The 20,998-nt window shown below is 38.5% G+C and overlaps 1 protein-coding gene across 2 annotated transcripts in view; it reads left to right on the top strand.

The window, feature by feature from the left end:
- Window positions 1–20,998, top strand: part of USP3 (ubiquitin specific peptidase 3) — a 172,534-nt gene that overhangs the window by 3,030 nt on the left and 148,506 nt on the right. The window contains exons 2-5 of one of the 2 annotated variants that reach the window (XM_053717294.1): window positions 10,462–10,522; window positions 15,030–15,167; window positions 15,265–15,348; window positions 15,623–15,704. In XM_053717294.1, the coding sequence (XP_053573269.1) occupies window positions 10,462–10,522; window positions 15,030–15,167; window positions 15,265–15,348; window positions 15,623–15,704 (365 nt within the window). Of the gene's footprint in view, window positions 1–10,461; window positions 10,523–15,029; window positions 15,168–15,264; window positions 15,349–15,619; window positions 15,705–20,998 lie in introns of both variants that reach the window. The other variant, XM_053717293.1, reaches the window with a different exon arrangement.

The raw sequence follows: 20,998 nt of genomic DNA, 5'->3' as shown, positions 1-20,998 counted from the left end.
AAACCATTACTAGTAGTAATTGTCTTGCACCTGCAACATATCAGTGTGAAATGTAGTGTCCCTTCACTGCAGGCACAGCCTCTGCTCAATACACATACCAGTCAATGATTCCAGAAAATGTAGAATTTCTACCAGGATGTTCCAAACTGACTGTCAATCAGTAGGTACATTTTGTAAACATACTGAAGTCAAAATCTTTATTAACTGAAAGTGTTGTGAAAGCCCAAGTTAGGTCATGAAAATCTCATGTTTAACATGAAAAACAGTATGCTCCAATGCGATTAAAAGATTTAGTTGAGCTGACTTGTGCTTTCACTATGCTTCAATTAATGGGATATTCTAGTCCTAAAAAAATTAATTAATTTTTTTGTAGTGTTTCTCATACCGCTAAAGCATACTAGCTTTCCACTGTTCACCAAAATTAATAATTTTGCTTTCCAATTCTATGTAGCATGCACGCATCTACCAGGTGCAGCTAGTACTTATTGTCTTTCTATGTTACCTGTATACAACAGTAATAGATGTCCTCAAGTATTGTAAGTTGTTTTTTTTTTTTTTTTTCTAAACAGTTTGAATGCACATTTATAAAACGGCATTCCATTACTGTTTGCCGCATTTCACTTTTGGGAAAGCTTTCCTCAAGATTTTGGAGTGTGGCTGTGAGAATTAGTGAGGGTAAATCCTAGCTTTTGTGAAACGCTAGAATTTACCAGTTCAACAAATAAAGGGGACTTTCAGTCATGAAGTATCAAATACTTCATGCTGCAAGCTCCTTTGTCTGCAGTGTAGGGCACCTACACTATTTTTTTCAATGAGGTGACGCTTCCACATCTTAGTCAGTAGCCGTGCGGCCCAGTTGGCATTATGCCGGATAGCTAGCACGCTTTTGACTAAGATCACCTTAGCGGATTGAGTGTGAGATATAAAGCCTAAGATACTCAATGGAGGATGTTATTTACTCCTTTTATAATATATTTGGTCTCTACCTAACACTTGGGAGGAGTATAAGTGTGCTAGAAACAATCTAGTAACCAATACCCTCTTACTCCCCATTATGTCCCGTCAGTTAGTAAATCTACAGATCCAAGTCTGGCTTTTGCTATCCAGTAGGGGATTATTTTTATTTTCTATTGCTTTAGTTTTATCCTGGGGATGTAGCGTAGTGTTTCTAGTTTAAAAATCTGAGGTGTTTATGTATGTTTGTATATGTGTGTGTGTGTGTGTATGTGTGTGTATATATATATATATATATATATATATATATATAATGTGTGTTTTTATTTTATTTGTACAATAAAGACTGAGTTTTAAACTTCTACTGACCGTTGTCTGCACAAATACTTTTATATATATATATATATATATATATTACACCTTTAATATAAGACAGGGTTCAAATTTTAAAGTTCTTAGCTACTAGTCAGGCCAAAATGTTACTCGCCACTTCAGACCCCACCCGTCCACACCATGTCCTATACCCGCACCTGTATTTCATAAGACAGCAATAGAATATAGTGTAGGGATCCGCTATACCAAGTCCTAACATATTTTTGATGCCCACCCTTCAACTAATATGCAACTTTAAGTGCCGCACAGAATTTTAATCAGGTACTCAGATCAGGTAGTAGAATGTGCTGGTGGTCTGGGACTCCAGAATTTTAAGTGGATGCAGGGGGAGGTCTGGCAATTTTTGGCCCACGGGGAAAGTATTACCCAGTAGCCCAGGAACAGCAACTCCACCCTTTTTTAATTTTATAATCACAAATAAATTTAAAAAACAAAAAAACAAGCAAGGCAGTCTAAAATAGCATTTTAAATATGCTCAGTTTATCATCAATCAAGTACCACATTGCAAAAGGTCTGCACATACTATAATATTCTCTGCTCTGAAGGGTTATTGGGGAAAAAAACCACAATGCAAGTATCCACTTCATGATAGTTGTTGGTCTAATTACAGTGTGGACTTCAAAAAACTTCCATTCTCTGAGCATCTAGAGCAGAGCTTTCCAAACTTTTCATGTTGGTGACACACTTTTTAGACCTACATCATTTTGTGACACAGTAATTTAGTTGTACTAGCAAAAAGGAGGTTAAACTAACTTGTTTTAAGAGATACGGACACATACATAAATTATATAATAATGAAATGTATTTACAAGTAACAATATGTATGTGCAAGAATTAAAAATAAGTTTAATAACACCAATAGCTACACAGATCCCCTAGGTATCAATCACGTATCAACCATGCGATATGCGTAGCAAGCAGGCGGAAAGTCAGAAACCAAAAAAAAAAATTAAAAAAAAAATTGGTGCTGAAGCAGGGACACACCTACACACTGCTGCCGACACACTAGTGTGTCCCGACACACAGTTTGGAAAGCACTGATCTAGAGACTGCTAGGGTGTTATAATTTTTTTTATTTAGTTAGTATGGAGATAATTTAAAAAAATGATAATTTCAAAAATTAATCTTAAGGACCTGTAATAATGATTGTAATATAATGATCAGCAGCTATACCAGTAGCAGAGACATAAACAGGAATGTATTTATTGTATTTATACTCTGCCATACAAAGTAAATACAGAGTATATTTATATTGTACATTTCAAGACATTCAAAATGCCAGAAACTAATGAGCCATTCTATAAACTGGCAAGTGTGTTCTTTACAAAGGACCAGTCAATACAGTAGATTTGCATAATCAACAAATGCATGATAAGAAGACAATGTAATAGCACTTCGTCTGAACTTCAAATGAGAAGTAGATTTTTGTTAAATAAATTGCAAAGTTATGTCTATTTCCACTCCCCCTATATCATGTGACAACCATCAGCCAATCACAAATGCATATACGTATATGCTGTGAACTCTTGCACATACTCAGTAGGAGTTGGTGACTCAAAAAGTGTAAATATAAAAAGACTGTGCACATTTTGTTAATGGAAGTAAATTGGAAAGTTGTTTAAAATTGCATGCTGTATCTGAATCATGAAGTTTAATTTTGACTTGAGTGTCCCTTTTTAAGGTCACCTTTATGTTTCTTTTTATTTCTGTGCTTTTATTGTTAAAACAGATATTTTATGAAGTAAACAGACCTGACCTCTCCAAAAGAGTTCACTGTTGAGAAAGTCTAATACTGTGCGCATATTTTATATTGAAGAGCGCTGCTTTACAATAGACACCATAGAGTGGAATATAAGTGACATTGTCTGTAGAGAAGCTAGGAGAGGTGCTGTAATCATAGCTGTTAACTTCACTCTAACCATATCCACTCAGCATTGGCTTAATTTTAGATGGTGCCATAAGATCTAGCTCGCATTAAATGATCCTAGTAGGTTCAGTGTAGTTCCCCTCCTCTCTACCAGAGCTCCTAAATGTGCCTTTGTTGTTCTTACTGAGGGATTTCTCCTCTGTAGCGCTAGGGCAGATATTGTTCATTACTTTTGGGAATGCCAACATATTAATCAATTTTGGGGGGAAAAATAAGTTTTTGGACTTCTAAAATTATTAATGAAGAGCTAAAACTTGATTGTGACTATAATTTTCTCATTACCAAAAAATACTAGATATAGAGAGAAAACATTTATCGAAATGATAATTCTAGTGGTTAGATATTTGATACCGAAGAATTGGATATCTAAAAAAATTCCTACGGTAACAGAGTTTAAAGTAAAACTATATAATAAAATGGTATTGGAAGAATGTGTTGTAGACCATGATCAAGGAAAAGGAGTAGAAAGTTTTTTGTTTGTTTTTGTTTTTAAAAAGAAATGGGATCCATTTATTAAATCATACCCAGCTGAAACACAGAAAACATTTAATATACCCATTTCGTTCTACTGATTATTTAATGAATGCCATGGAAGAGCCGAGTATCCTCTAGTTTACTAATGGACTAAGATGTGATATAAAGGTGTTATGATGGGGCTAATAGTGTTATGGTGGGGCTAATGGTTTCAAGGGAGGAGGAGTGAGAGAGAGGTTAGTGGAGGAGATTTCACCCACTTTACCTTCTTTTTATTTTTTATTTAGGCAAACATTCTCGTGCTCAAAATGACCTGCGGTCATATTAGGTAGACTTTAATATGTATTTATTTTTTGAGATGTTAATGTTTTATATATTGTAAGATCCGATGTATAACTAGAAGCATTTATTGTTCTGTTTGCTATTTGACAATTATGTCTCTCTTTATATCAGACTTATTGTAAATATGAGGGTTGATGGAGGGGGGGGGAGAGTAGACCTTTACTCCTGTCCATTTCTAATCTTTCTCTGTTTCATTTCCCCCACTTCTTTTACTGAGAATTTTTAGTTTTCTTCACGTTTTAAAGGGACAGTAAACTCCATTCTTTTTGCCATGCACATACAAGAGCATTATTTAAAGGTACAATGAACTACTGGGTACAACTACAGTAACATGGTTACCGTTTTACCTCCTGTGCCTGCAGCTCTCTTCAAAGCTAATGTGCTAGTCTTCACACTTGGCACCGTTATCTTGAAATTTGAAGGATCAGTCAACAGTAGATTTGCATAATCAACAAATGCAAGATAACAAGACAATGCAATATCACTTAGTCTGAACTTCAAATGAGTAGTAGATTTTTTTTTATTTTTTTTTGCTGACCATTTTAAAATTTGTCTTTTTCCACTCCCCCTTGTACCATGTGACAGCCATCAGCCAATCACAAATGAATACACGTACCATGTGACAGCCATCAGCTATTCACAAATGCATACACACTTATTCGTGCACATGCTCAGTAGGAGCTGGTGACTCAAATGTTTAAATATAAAAAGACTGTGCACATTTTAGTTAATAGAAGTAAATTTGAAAGTTGTTTAAAATGGCATGCTCTTTCTGAATAATGAAAGTTTAATTTTGATTGAGTGTCCCTTTAAGTATTGTTACACATAGATCAGTGATATTGTCCATGTGCACAATAGCATGGTTGCATTTCTCTATTTTTCCTAGGGCTTTTTCTGTTTATGTAATTTTCAAACTATGTAAAAAAAATAAAATTTTCTTGAACGTAACAGTTTTGCTTTTATATTGTGTGAGTGCAATATACAGCTGTCAAAAAGCCAGCAATGTTACTGATTTGTGAAAGCACACTGCTTCTGTTATAGGAAGCAACCATTTGTGCATACCAAAATGGCAGAGTCCAGTATAAAAATGCGGGGCTTTACCAACTGGATTCTCTAGTGGGTTAAAATAAAAGAACAACTTTAAATGGACAGTCAACACTTACTTTAACATGTTTTTATATTGAAAATAACAAAACGGAGGTCCGCCTACACTATACCCCTCCTGCCTTGCCGCCTTGCTTCTGTCCTAATCAGCGGCGCTAACTACTCTAATACCCAGTAAATATGGATGCCGGACTCCCCCCACCATTACGTAGCTGCCTTCTTCTTCAACTGATAAGCAAATCAGAATCCAGGCATCGGACAGAAATTGCAAGCGCGTGCAATTTCAGTCCGAGGGAGGACTGGATTCTGATTTGCTTATCAGTTGAAGAAGAAGGCAGCTACGTAATGGTGGGGGGAGTCCGGCATCCATATTTACCGGGTATTAGAGTAGTTAGCGCCGCTGATTAGGACAGAAGCAAGGCGGCAAGGCAGGAGGGGTATAGTGTAGGCGGACCTCCGTTTTGTTATTTTCAATATAAAAACATGTTAAAGTAAGTGTTGACTGTCCCTTTAAAGAGAGGCAGGTACAGGAGAAAAAAACAATATCATTGTGAGTGGTACCGATGTAACTTTAGTTGTGCCTAGCAGTTAAAAGGCATGTTAAACTGTCTTTTTCATTGTTGTAATAAAAAAACACCTAAGCAGTTTAGTATTCTCAATAGAAATAATTGTAATATGTCTTATTCATCATTTTAAAAGGCTAGAACAAGAAAAAAGTTTTTTTTTTAAACGACTTTCCAATTTACTTTTATCATAAAATTTGCTTTGTTCTTATAGTATTCTATGTTGAAATCTAAACCTTGGTAGGCTTATATGCCAATTTCTAAGCCCTTGAAGGTCACCTTTTATCCCATTGCATTATGGCAGTTGTTTTTTTTTGTTTTGTTTTTTTTTTACAGAGAAACAGCACTAGTTCATTGTGCTCACTCCCTGGGAGTTATGAGTCTGCATTGATTGGCTAAAATGCAAGTCTGTAAAAAAATAATGAAATAAAGGGGCAGTCTGCAGAGGCTTTGATACAAGGTAATCAGAGGGGTAAAACGTATTTGAATATAATTATGGTTATGCAGAACTAGGGAATGTGTAAAAGTATTTATCTTTTTAAACGATAAAAATTCTGGAGTAGACAGTTTTGGAATTTTTACTCAGTATTTTCACTATAATTATCTGCTCTCATGTTAAAGGGATAGTAATTACCTTGAAGTTTGTATATAAAATGTTTAGTTATGCATAATGAAATACCTTTGCTACATACTTAAATTTTTTATTTTGCCTCCTTTTCATGTAACTTCTGAAAATTCTGATTCCCTGAACTTAAACCGCACCCTGATGGCTAACTCTGCTATATATCTGACCCTATTTTGCTTTAACTGATAACAATTGCAAAACAATGCATTCTATAATAACATTATAGCCAGGGCTAGCCTTGTTGTCTGAGGGTTAAAGCCCAGAGTAACAAACAATGGCTTGTCATTTTTTATGTTGTCACTAGGACTGGCTGTCATAGCTATCACATGACCCATGGGGCACTTTATTGGGCAGCATAACTAACGCGGTTATTATTTTAACAGGACATGAAACCCCTAATTTTTCTTTCATGTTTTAGAAAGAGCATGCATGTTTAAACAAATTTCTAATTTACTTTTATTATCTAATTTGGTTAATTTTATTGATATCCTTTGCTGAAAAGCATATCTAGATAGGCTCAGTAGCTGCTGATTGGTTGCTGTACATAGATGCCTCGTGTGATTCACCAATGTGCATTGCTATTTCTTCAACAAAAGATATCTAAAGAATGAAGCAAATTAGATAATAGAAGTTAATTTTAATCTTGTTTAAAATGTTATCCTCTATCTGAATCATAAAATTATTTTTGGGGGTTTACTGTCCCTTTTAATAAACTGTTTACCTCTGTGATATCCTTGTATCTAAGGCTCTGCAGGCTGCCCCCTTATTTCAGTTCTTTTGACAGACTTGTATTTTAGCCAATCAGTGCCCTCTCATAACATTGTGCTCACGCCCATGGAGTTATCGCTATAGCATACATGAATTAACTGTGGCCAGACTGTTAGCCGACGAACATTTGGTCGATGGATAATAGTCCGACACACAAGTGGCTGTCAGATAACAGTCCTGCCACAAGATAAATTAGATCAGTGGTTCTCAACCTAAGTGACCTCAAGGCCCGGTAAGTTTTAGCCGGACTGTCCAGGGCACGGTAAGCATCGGGAGTGGTTTGGAGTAGGTTTGGAAGAAATGTCTATCTATCTCTGTGTGTCTCTCTCATATAAAAAGTCTACACACTCCTGTTAAAATGGCAGGTTTCTGTGATGTAAAAAAAATGAGACAAAGATAAATCATTTCAGAACTTTTTCCACCTTTAATGTGACCTATAAACTATGCAACTCAATTGAAAAACAAACTGAAATCTTTTAGGTGAAGGGAAGTAAAAATAAAATATGGTTGCATAAGTGCGCACACCCTTAAACTAATACTTTGTTGAAGCAACTTTTGATTTTATTACAGCACTCAGTCTTTTGGGGTATGAGTCTATCAGCATGGCACATCTTGACTTGGCAAGATTTGCCCACTCTTCTTTGCAAAAACACTCCAAATCTGTCAGATTGCGAGGGCATCTCCTGTGCACAGCCCTCTTCAGATCACCCCACAGATTTTCGATTGGATTCAGGTCTGGGCTCTGGCTGGGCCATTCTAAAACTTTAATCTTCTTCTGGTGAAGCCATTCCTTTGTTGATTTGGATGTATGCTTTGGGTCGTTGTCATGCTGAAAGATGAAGTTCCTGTTCAGCTTTCTAGCAGAAGCCTGAAGGTTTTGTGCCAATATTGACTGGTATTTGGAACTGTTCATAATTCCCTCTACCTTGAATAAGGCCCCAGTTCCAGCTGAAGAAAAACAGCCCCAAAGCATGATGCTGCCACCACCATGCTTCACTGTGGGTATGGTGTTCTTTTGATGATGTGCAGTGTTGTTTTTGCGCCAAACATATTTTTTTGTAATTATTGCCAAAAAGTTCAACCTTAGGTTTCATCAGACCATAACACCTTTTCTCACATGTTTTTGGGAGACTTCAGATGTGTTTTTGCTAAATTTAGCTGGGCTTGGATGTTTTTCTTCGTAAGAAAAGGCTTCTGTCTTGCTGTCTACCCCAAAGCCCAAACATATGAAGAATACGTGGAGATTGCTGTCACATGTACTTGACAGATGTTCCTGCAGCTCCTTTAATGTTGCTGTAGACCTCTTGGTAGCCTCCCAGACCAGTTTTCTTCTCATCTTTTCATCCATTTTGGAGGGACATCCAGTTCTTGGTAATGTCATTGTTGTGCCATTGGTTCTCCACTTGATGATGACTGTGTTCCATGGTATATCTAATGCCTTGGAAATTCTTTTGTACCCTTCTCCTGACTGATACCTTTTTAACAATGAGATCCCTCTGATGCTTTGGAAGCTCTCTGCGGACCATGGCTTTTGTGTAGGACGCAACTAAAAATGTCAGGAAAGACCAACTAGAACAGCTGAACTTTATTTGTATTTAATCAGAGGCACTTTAAATGACAGGTGTGTACTGACTCCTATTTAACATGATTTTGAATGTGATTGCTTAATTCTGAACACAGCTACATCCCCAGTTATATGCAACCACATTATTATTATTATTATTTTTTTTGTTTACTTCCACCTTAAAGATTTCAGTTTGTTTTTCAATTGAGTTGTGTAGTTTATAGGTCACATTAAAGGTGGAAAAAGTTCTGAAATGATTTATCTTTCTGTATTTTTTTTTAACATCACAGAATCCTGACATTTTAACAGGGGTGTGTAGACTTTTTATATTCACTGTATGTATATATGTGTATGTGTGTATATATATGTGTGTGTGTGTGTGTGTGTGTATATATATATATATATATATATATATATATATATATATATATATATTTTACAGTGGTTTAAATATGTAATAATTAATTTGTCAGATCCATATAAATATCCCACGGACACCAATGAATTATCATATAATTAACCCACTGTAAAATATATACAGTTTACTCATACACATTCGTGTCAGGTTGTTTTATACATACACATTGGTGTCCAGTGGTCACCCTAAATATATACATTGGTGTCAGTGGCTGTAATTTATGTCATTGGTGTCAGTGGGTTTACTTACCTGTGAGCCGATGCTTCCCGCTCTGCACGCCACCCGCCGCTACTACCCACTCACAGTACGCCGCTACCTGCTTACAGTGCGCAAACGGACATGCGCAGTGGCACTCTGACAGGCCCATCCGAAATATTGGAGATATGTAAAGGTGGGCCTGTCAGAGCGAATGTGTGGAGGCTATGTCGGGTCGCGGCCCAGTAGTGGGCCGCGGCCCGGCTGTTGAGAAACAGTGGATTAGATAGATTCAATAGATAGATTCGATAGATAATTTCACAAGACAGAGAATTACAAGACGTGCGGGCTGGGACCCATGGTTAGGTTCCCAGAGGCGGTTGTGGCACCCGAGGCTCTGATTAGAACAGAGCACTCCGGAGCGTAGCTGCCCTCGGCTGAACTCGGAACATGCTTCGGCATTCTGTCTGTCGGACAGAATGCTGTTGACCAAATGTCCGTCTGCATTTTGTCAGAGCACCGAACTAACACCCTCTAGCTGTGAAAAACTGTCAAATGCTTTTGAAATAAGAGGAGGTCTTCAAGGACTTAGAAATTAGCATATGAGCCTACCTAGGTTTATCTTTCAACAAAGAATTGAAAAGAACAAAGCAAATGTAAATATAAAGTAAATTGGAAAGTAGTTTAGAATTGCATGCCCTATCTGAATCAGGAAAGTTTAATTTTGACTAGACTATGTCCCTTTAATCTGTTCCCAATGATCTATTTTACCTGCTGGAGAGTATTAAATTGTTTGCAAGCAGCTCCTTTACCGTTTGAATTAGCTGCTTTTGTCTGTTGAAACTGCCAAGTATACTGAAAATATGAATATTTGTATGCCCTGTTGAAAAGCTACATAAACAGGAGAGAAAAGCAGTGTTTGGAAAAATCTGATTTATTTAGAAACTCCAAGAGGTGTTGGCCTTTTAAAAAAAAAAAAAAAAAAATTTTTTTTACTTTATGTATTTTTCATATCCCCCTTTTAAACTGTCGAAATATGTTTTTGGGGTTCAGCATTTGTTATGTATTTAAATATCCTTGCAGTTATGGTCTTTATTTTTTTAAAACTTTTTTTTTTTTCCCCTTCCCCCATAGTGTGTCGATCAAACAAAAGTCCATGGGTCTGTCTGACTTGTTCTGGCGTACACTGTGGAAGGTGAGTTTAGTGTGTTCCATGAGATGGCATATATAGAATTATTAGTCATGCTAAAGTGGAGTAAGATTATTCCAGTGGTATCCTCTAAAGTGGAGTAATCCTTTTTATTTGGTGAATATTCATACTGAAAGTTGTATAAGGTCCACATCATGCATTAAAAAGAAACTGTATAGAAGAGTGCCTCCATAACTGAGACCATAGCTATTGGACATTTTAATAGATGAGAGATTCCTTGACAGAGAGGGTCAGAGTTGAGTGTTTAGAACTATAGGACATGTTTAGTTACTTAGAAACCCCATCCTGGATGGGAGAGTTGAAATTCCTCTCACAATTTGTCATAATTTTTATTCTTCTGACTTAAAGTAAATGATTCACTATATTGGGATGTAGATTCACCTGTTGATTGAAAAGCTTTGTACAGAGCTAATATCTAGAGGGCAGGGCCAATATGATTCTTAATAACTAGAAGTCAAACTTACTTAGTGGGTAAGTACGCTTCCTGGCTCGAGGACAGTTTGCTTACTGAGAAATGCTCAGCAGAGACCCAATAACATTCATGGTTGCCAAACTGTTATAAACATTTCAAAGGTGTAGGCATCCTTTTCTTAAAGCAAAATAAAAGTAGCCTTCTCATGCATTAACATTTTAAATCCACAACTACTCAGTGCCAAATAAAGGCTGTAAAAATATGTAAAGGCTTCTTTGTTCTTGGTTTTGACACAACTGGATATAGCACTAATTTAAAACCTCAGAATAAGAGCATCAGCTTACTTGCTAAGCACAATTCAAAAATTACAAGACAGACACATAGAGCCTGATTCTCAAAAACTCGCCAGCATAGAGAGAAATCATAAGGTTATTTTACTGAGCACTATATTATAAAGTAAGTATCTCTCCTTCACATTATTAGTTAATTCCCTTTACTGAAATACACAGCTCCCAATGTAAAAATTGCCTTTAAAACTATCAGACAGGCCTAGGAGTACTGACAAGGCATCTTTTAAAATTTCTCTATACCAGAAAGCTTTAGAGAACTGGTTCCATAGAGAGAATCTGAATACCTCAATGGTCTAGATTAATTTAAAACTCATTCATGAAAATATCTTACTTAAAAAGACATCCTTGTAATCTAAATTGGACCTGCTGCTCATCAACACCAAGAGTTGCAAGATCAGCTCCATTATCAATGTAGATGAATCTATCACAACCGTTAACTGCTTGATGCATAAAACACATTATACTGTCAAGGAACCAGCATCACAATAACACCTTTCAAAACCGTAGTAATCCAACTAATGAAGATAGAAAAAGCTGTATGAAAGAAAAATGAAAACTAAACAACCTTTTTATTTTTTATTTTTATTGAGGTTGTGCAAAGAATGCACAATATATATGAAGTACCATTGAACAGGAATGATTAAAGTTTTCATTTTAACAATGACTCAAAAAACCCAAAAAGTTTTACAGTGGGTAGGCATCTCGAACCTCTGTTTTATATTATTTTCTTTAAAAGTTTCCTCGCTTGACACACAGGGTCACTCTTGGACCTAAAAGCACACAAATATTTTAGAGGAGAAAAATTAGCATTTGCAATGGTCACTTTTGGACCTAAGGAATTAATAAAATAGCAACTGATATTGTAAACTAAATAATCCGAGAATAGTATGAGTGTAGATACAGTAAATAGTGATGTTATAGGCAAAGCGTGTGTTTGCATCATAAATAAAAAGGGGTCATACCTAGATATGATTGAGATTTATAATATAAAAGACTCATCAACCTGTAAAGTTGTATATAATGGGAAAAAAACTGCAAACTGTTTTTTAGTATATAAGTGGAGGAAGAGCCACAGAAATATAAAAAGACTTAGAGGTCAAATAATACCGGAATCCATAGTCAGGTGAAGAGTGAATAATATTGGAGTATATAGCAAGCTAAGTAACCTAAAGACCTATTAGAATCAAATAGAACAAACTAACCTATGTTTCAATAATAGCAATATGTACAAGGAACATGAAAAATTGTTTTCCTCTAAGCAGTCTCATACAGATAAAAGAAGAAAACATTCTGGTCATATATGTGAAATGACTTCCGACTATATGGGGTTGAGAAGAAATGAATGCCTAAATTAACTTTGGGGTTGGCTGGCAGTTATATGAGACATGTCAGGGCATATATATTATAGGATAGAGATCCCCCATTTCAACTCTCAATATACCTGTTTATTTTGGCACATTGTGAGTACCTTGTCTCTCTCGTCTCTAATATAAGATGACTCTGAACATTAATACTAAAAATTGGGGTTATGTAACTCATACCTCTCAACCCCATAATCAGCTCAGATTTTTAACTTGGAAGTTGTCGACTTAATATGTGATTATAGTAAAATTGTATTTACACAAATATTACATGTGCGTTCTTGCGTTTATGAACTATTTTTAGGTGACTCATGGGACTCTGACATCCAACACATCAAAACTATAGCTGGCTAAGTGAGAGGGATATATGTTGACAATTAAAATTACATAAGCCCTATCTCCCCACCTCATATCTGACCTGGTAGTGAGATTATAATATAAAATAAGTCTCTGTCAGTGGGAAAACAAGCTGGATTCTGCTATCACACAGAAAAATGTGAAATGGCTCTGTGGTTAAGCAAATTTCATCCCACGCCAGACTTTTTGATCCAGGGGGGTTTTGGCTTAATGTCTAATACGTTCTGCACTAAACTTTCTCCATTTTTTTTTTTATTGGCTTGGGCAAGATTGTAAATGAAAATTGAGGAACTCTCTATCGGGCAGGTAGTTAGAGTCGGCATAGGATATCATCTATAGTTACAGGCTTCCTTGATCCGGTTCCTCCGATCCACGAAGCGGAGAAGACCCCATAACTGGATATTGGAGACTTCAGGGCATTCCCTGTGCTATCTGCAAATAGTATTGAGTGCTTACAACGACCGGGGAGGCCGGCCGCATTTCCCCCGTCGTCCGCAAAGGGCCCGTTCGGCTTAGGAAGTGTTTATATATGCAGCAGGGCCTGCTGGCTGTTCGCGTCTCCTCCGCATTGCTGGACAGTGCAGGCTCCTTCCAGCTTATCAGCCTGAATATCTCTGCGTCAGGCCCTTGCTTTGAGGCAGTAAGGAAGTAATCATGGTGTCCGGCCTAGGTGAATACGCAACTGATAAGGAGTCCCGGTCGCTCACTGATTTACAAACGTAGACTAGGTCGTCAAAGCTACTATATATTTTGGCCTCCAAGTCTTCGAGTAGAATTCTCAGGGCTGTATGTAGCTCTTCCATTTTGATGAGCGTTGGTATAGGGTGCAGTCTTTAGTGTGACTGAAATACCGTGGTTACAAGGGTGGGGTGGTGGTGCCGAGGTTCTCTAGTAGTTCACCTCCCGAGGCCCCAGCGGTCCAGTTCAGGACTGATTAGTTTAGTGTAGGTTATCCTGATGACTTCTATTTGTACCCCAGATAAGTTTTTTTTTTTGTTCCATCTGATTAGTTGAGGAATAAGCTCATATACCCGAAGGCAATCAGTAAATTCAATTAATTTGAGCAGGAGCCTCTAAAGATGCGACTGAGCGCCATCTCTGCCCGGGCATGCCCCAGAAAACTAAACAACCTTTTAATGCTTTAAACGGGCAATACGTGTAAGCAACACTAGATACTTCACACTGGTAATCGATTCTTTATGAATTTTGCATACTTGAATGAGGATTAGGTGAAAACCCAAACCCCGCCTCCTAGAATGCCAATGGTCAGTCCTTTGCCTCTGGCGTGTTTTTCAAGCACATTTTGTTCTATCCAGCGAGACCACCACAACCATATTAAAGCAGTCATGCACATTTTTTACTATTATGAACATTTACAAAACCCATTTTGTAAAAGTGCTTCAGTTTTTAAGTGTTATGGTGGTAACTTGCTTTTCTGTATAGCTAGAAGTGCCTAACAAACATTTATGGATCTAGCCCAATGACTAGAAAACAGGATCATTCAGATAGGTTTGGTAACTAGACTTCAGAGCTGAAGCAGATCCACTTGGTGGTTGAGAGTTTTAATAACTAGAGGACAGGGTTTCTTGTTCTATAGACATCACTATAATAGGGCATAATGTGAAGAAGGTGGACTCACTTTGGGTAAAAGAAACTCAACATAACTGGAAAACATATATACAGGACTAAATCACTTGCAGTGAGCCTCTAAAGAATCAGCCCCTATAGGTGAGCCTCACGCACTTAGTTGTTAAGTAACTAGGCTCACCTGCCAGTTGTGATTGCAAATATATAGGAAAAAAAGATACAGTTTCTAATTTCAGTCTAATTCTACTGCTGTGGTTAGTAAAACCATTTCTGAGGGGGGATATATATATAAAAAAGCACACAATTTTTAGGGGACACTAATTCCACTCTGTGGTTAAACCATTTCTGGTTATTTATTTTTCTTTATATAATGTCTCAACCCCACACTGTCTTTTGTTTTTACATTTTTATATACGTCATCACAGATATGTGAATGGCCATGCCAAGAAGCATTATGAGGATGCCCAGGATCCACTTGCTAACTCCAAGCAACAGGAAAAGCCGGATAAAGAGAGATTGCAGCACACAGTGTGTATGGACTGCAGCAATTACAGCATCTACTGGTGAGCCTGGGTAGCAGCTCAACCATCATTTCAGAACTGAATTAAAAACCAAAAAAACTTCTAGACTTCTATAAACTTTTGTACCTTCTCTTTGTAGTTACTGCTGTGATGATTTTGTGGTGAATGATACCAAAATGTGTTTGATACAGAAAGTTCGGGAGCATTTGCAAAACTTGGAAAAGTGAGTACAGAAGAAATCAAGAACCATTGCATCTTTGATCATTTCTTACAATACCTGCTTGTTTGTGTTAAAATGAATAACTGATTTTGATTTAGGTAGAAACAATATACCTAGTCATTTTACTACATACTATACATCTTTTTACTACATACTATAAATTCTGCGTCTTTTCATTAACTGTATCTGCTTTGTCATTTCTAAGAGTAGCAGTTTTGTGTTATATTTATTTTTTTGTGTGTTATGTACATTTTTGTATCGTTCTTGTTTTTAGCAGTTCTGCTTTGACAGCAGATAGGCATAGGAAACGAAAAATCATTGAAGATCCCTCCCCAAACAAGAAATTGCTAAAGGAAAATGTAAGTACCCTGTATTGACCTACTGAGATAGTATTGATAAAAAAAACAACAAGCTTTCTTTGAGGACTATTTGTTTTGACAGAAAAGTCCCACTTGAAATAACTACAGATATATTGTTCTCCTAAGTTCTCTGATTTCATTCAAAGAATAGTATATTATGTGTACATAATGATTTAGGAAGAAGCTATAAAGGGAAAAATAATATAGTATATGCTAAACAAATTCTCTTAATTTTTTACATGTGCTTGGTTTCGAACACCATACAAGTTCAGAGAGAATATATTGTATCTGAGATGACTTAGGCACAGTATTAGAATTAAGGAGAGGAGCATGTGTTTTGTGTGTGTTGTCACATTTTTCACAGTTAAAGAATTTGAAAAGACCAGAGTGCAAGCTTGTGTTTATTCTACATTCTGTGTCTCTCTGTGAAAGCATTTACTAGAACAATTTCTTTTAAGTCATGTGTATTTAGGAATGCCTTCAAATGCATTGCTGTTTAAAGTTTTATGTCGTTTTATTCATCATGTTCAGACCTTGTAGCAATATGCAAACCATTAAATTTACTGAAGCAAAACAGATTTCTCCAACATAGGTGTGTCCGGTCCACGGCGTCATCCTTACTTGTGGGATATTCTCTTCCCCAACAGGAAATGGCAAAGAGCCCAGCAAAGCTGGTCACATGATCCCTCCTAGGCTCCGCCTACCCCAGTCATTCTCTTTGCCGTTGTACAGGCAACATCTCCACGGAGATGGCTTAGAGTTTTTTAGTGTTTAACTGTAGTTTTTATTATTCAATCAAGAGTTTGTTATTTTAAAATAGTGCTGGTATGTACTATTTACTCTGAAACAGAAAAGAGATGAAGATTTCTGTTTGTAAGAGGAAAATGATTTTAGCAACCGTTACTAAAATCGATGGCTGTTCCACACAGGACTGTTGAGAGGAATTAACTTCAGTTGGGGGAACAGTGAGCAGACTTTTGCTGCTTGAGGTATGACACATTCTAACAAGACGATGTAATGCTGGAAGCTGTCATTTTCCCTATGGGATCCGGTAAGCCATTTTTATTACAGAGTAAATAAGGGCTTCACAAGGGCTTGTTAAGACTGTAGACATTTTCTGGGCTAAATCGATTCATATATAACATATTTAGCCTTGAGGAATCATTTAATATGGGTATTTTTGTAAAATAATATCGGCAGGCACTGTTTTAGACACCTTATTCTCTAGGGGCTTTCCCTAATCATAGGCAGAGCCTCATTTTCGCGCCGGTATTGCGCACTTGTTTTTGAGAAGCATGACATGCAGTCGCATGTGTGAGGAGCTCTGACACATAAAAAAGACTTTCTGAAGGCGTCATTTGGTATCGTATTCCCCTTTGGGCTTGGTTGGGTCTCAGCAAAGCAGATACCAGGGACTGTAAAGGGGTTAAAGATAAAAACGGCTCCGGTTCCGTTATTTTAAGGGTTAAAGCTTCCAAATTTGGTGTGCAATACTTTTAAGGCTTTAAGACACTGTGGTGAAATTTTGGTGAATTTTGAACAATTCCTTCATACTTTTTCGCAATTGCAGTAATAAAGTGTGTTCAGTTTAAAATTTAAAGTGACAGTAACTGTTTTATTTTAAAACGTTTTTTGTACTTTGTTATCAAGTTTATGCCTGTTTAACATGTCTGAACTACCAGATAGACTGTGTTCTGAATGTGGGGAAGCCAAGGTTCCTTCTCATTTAAATGGATGTGATTTATGTGACACTGAAAATGATGCCCAAGATGATTCCTCAAGTGAGGGGAGTAAGCATGGTACTGCATCATTCCCTCCTTCGTCTACACCAGTCTTGCCCACTCAGGAGGCCCCTAGTACATCTAGCGCGCCAATACTCCTTACTATGCAACAATTAACGGCTGTAATGGATAATTCTATCAAAAACATTTTAGCCAAAATGCCCACTTATCAGCGTAAGCGCGACTGCTCTGTTTTAGATACTGAAGAGCATGAGGACGCTGAGGATAATGGTTCTGATATGCCCCTACACCAGTCTGAGGGGGCCAGGGAGGTTTTGTCTGAGGGAGAAATTTCAGATTCAGGGAAAATTTCTCAACAAGCTGAACCCGATGTGATTACATTTAAATTTAAGTTGGAACATCTCCGCGCTCTGCTTAAGGAGGTGTTATCCACTCTGGATGATTGTGAGAATTTGATCATCCCAGAGAAACTATGTAAAATGGACAAGTTCCTAGAGGTCCCGGGGCCCCCAGAAGCTTTTAATATACCCAAGCGGGTGGCGGACATTGTAAATAAAGAATGGGAAAGGCCCGGTATACCTTTCGTCCCTCCCCCCATATTTAAAAAATTGTTTCCCATGGTCGACCCCAGAAAGGACTTATGGCAGACAGTCCCCAAGGTCGAGGGGGCGGTTTCTACTTTAAACAAACGCACCACTATACCCATAGAAGATAGTTGTGCTTTCAAAGATCCTATGGATAAAAAATTAGAAGGTTTGCTTAAAAAGATGTTTGTTCAGCAAGGTTACCTTCTACAACCAATTTCATGCATTCTCCCTGTCACTACAGCCGCGTGTTTCTGGTTCGATGAGCTAGAAAAGGCGATCGATAGTGATTCTCCTCCTTATGAGGAGATTATGGACAGACTCCGTGCTCTCAAATTGGCTAATTCTTTCACCCTAGACGCCACTTTGCAATTGGCTAGGTTAGCGGCGAAAAATTCTGGGTTTGCTATTGTGGCGCGCAGAGCGCTTTGGTTGAAATCTTGGTCAGCGGATGCGTCTTCCAAGAACAAATTGCTTAACATTCCTTTCAAGGGGAAAACGCTGTTTGGCCCTGACTTGAAAGAGATTATCTCTGATATCACTGGGGGTAAGGGCCACGCCCTTCCTCAGGATAGGTCTTTCAAGGCCAAAAATAAACCTAATTTTCGTCCCTTTCGTAGAAACGGACCAGCCCCAAGTGCTACGTCCTCTAAGCAAGAGGGTAATACTTCTCAAGCCAAGCCAGCCTGGAGACCAATGCAAGGCTGGAACAAGGGAAAGCAGGCCAAGAAGCCTGCCACTGCTACCAAGACAGCATGAAATGTTGGCCCCCGATCCGGGACCGGATCTGGTGGGGGGCAGACTCTCTCTTCGCTCAGGCTTGGGCAAGAGATGTTCTGGATCCTTGGGCACTAGAAATAGTCTCCCAAGGTTATCTTCTGGAATTCAAGGGGCCTCCCCCAAGGGGGAGGTTCCACAGGTCTCAATTGTCTTCAGACCACATAAAGAGACAGGCATTCTTACATTGTGTAGAAGACCTGTTAAAAATGGGAGTGATTCATCCTGTTCCATTAGGAGAACAAGGGATGGGGTTCTACTCCAATCTGTTCGTAGTTCCCAAAAAAGAGGGAACGTTCAGACCAATCTTGGATCTCAAGATCCTAAACAAGTTTCTCAAGGTTCCATCGTTCAAAATGGAAACTATTCGAACAATTCTTCCTTCCATCCAGGAAGGTCAATTCATGACCACGGTGGATTTAAAGGATGCGTATCTACATATTCCTATCCACAAGGAACATCATCGGTTCCTAAGGTTCGCATTCCTGGACAAGCATTACCAGTTCGTGGCACTTCCTTTCGGATTAGCCACTGCTCCAAGGATTTTCACAAAGGTACTAGGGTCCCTTCTAGCGGTACTAAGACCAAGGGGCATTGCAGTAGTACCTTACTTGGACGACATTCTGATTCAAGCGTCGTCCCTTCCTCAAGCAAAGGCTCACACGGACATAGTCCTGGCCTTTCTCAGATCTCACGGATGGAAAGTGAACGTAGAAAAGAGTTCTCTATCTCCGTCAACAAGGGTTCCCTTCTTGGGAACAATAATAGACTCCTTAGAAATGAGGATTTTTCTGACAGAGGCCAGAAAAACAAAACTTCTAAACTCTTGTCGGACACTTCATTCCGTTCCTCTTCCTTCCATAGCGCAGTGCATGGAAGTAATAGGTTTGATGGTAGCGGCAATGGACATAGTTCCTTTTGCGCGCATTCATCTAAGACCATTACAACTGTGCATGCTCAGTCAGTGGAATGGGGACTATACAGACTTGTCTCCGACGATTCAAGTAAATCAGAGGACCAGAGACTCACTCCGTTGGTGGCTGTCCCTGGACAACCTGTCACAAGGGATGACCTTCCGCAGACCAGAGTGGGTCATTGTCACGACCGACGCCAGTCTGATGGGCTGGGGCGCGGTCTGGGGACCCCTGAAAGCTCAGGGTCTTTGGTCTCAAGAAGAATCTCTTCTACCGATAAATATTCTGGAACTGAGAGCGATATTCAATGCTCTCAAGGCTTGGCCTCAGCTAGCAAAGGCCAAGTTCATACGGTTTCAATCAGACAACATGACGACTGTTGCGTACATCAACCATCAGGGGGGAACAAGGAGTTCCCTGGCGATGGAAGAAGTGACCAAAATCATTCAATGGGCGGAGACTCACTCCTGCCACCTGTCTGCAATCCACATTCCAGGAGTGGAAAATTGGGAAGCGGATTTTCTGAGTCGTCAGACATTACATCCGGGGGAGTGGGAACTCCATCCGGAAATCTTTGCCCAAATTACTCAATTGTGGGGCATTCCAGACATGGATCTGATGGCCTCTCGTCAGAACTTCAAGGTTCCTTGCTACGGGTCCAGATCCAGGGATCCCAAGGCGACTCTAGTAGATGCACTAGTAGCACCTTGGACCTTCAAACTAGCTTATGTATTCCCGCCGTTTCCTCTCATCCCCAGGCTGGTAGCCAGGTTCAATCAGGAGAGGGCGTCGGTGATCTTGATAGCTCCTGCGTGGCCACGCAGGACTTGGTATGCAGATCTGGTGAATATGTCATCGGCTCCACCATGGAAGCTACCTTTGAGACGAGACCTGCTTGTTCAAGGTCCGTTCGAACATCCGAATCTGGTCTCACTCCAGCTGACTGCTTGGAGATTGAACGCTTGATCTTATCAAAACGAGGGTTCTCAGATTCTGTTATTGATACTCTTGTTCAGGCCAGAAAGCCTGTAACTAGAAAAATTTACCACAAAATATGGAAAAAATATATCTGTTGGTGTGAATCTAAAGGATTCCCTTGGAACAAGGTAAAGATTCCTAAGATTCTATCCTTTCTTCAAGAAGGATTGGAGAAAGGATTATCGGCAAGTTCCTTGAAGGGACAGATTTCTGCCTTGTCTGTGTTACTTCACAAAAAGCTGGCAGCTGTGCCAGATGTTCAAGCCTTTGTTCAGGCTCTGGTTAGAATCAAGCCTGTT

This window comes from Bombina bombina, chromosome 6 (genome assembly GCF_027579735.1).
Source record: "Bombina bombina isolate aBomBom1 chromosome 6, aBomBom1.pri, whole genome shotgun sequence".
Lineage (NCBI taxonomy): Eukaryota > Metazoa > Chordata > Amphibia > Anura > Bombinatoridae > Bombina > Bombina bombina.
Note: the sequence above shows the minus strand (reverse complement) of the source record. Positions and strands in the feature narration are given on the sequence as shown.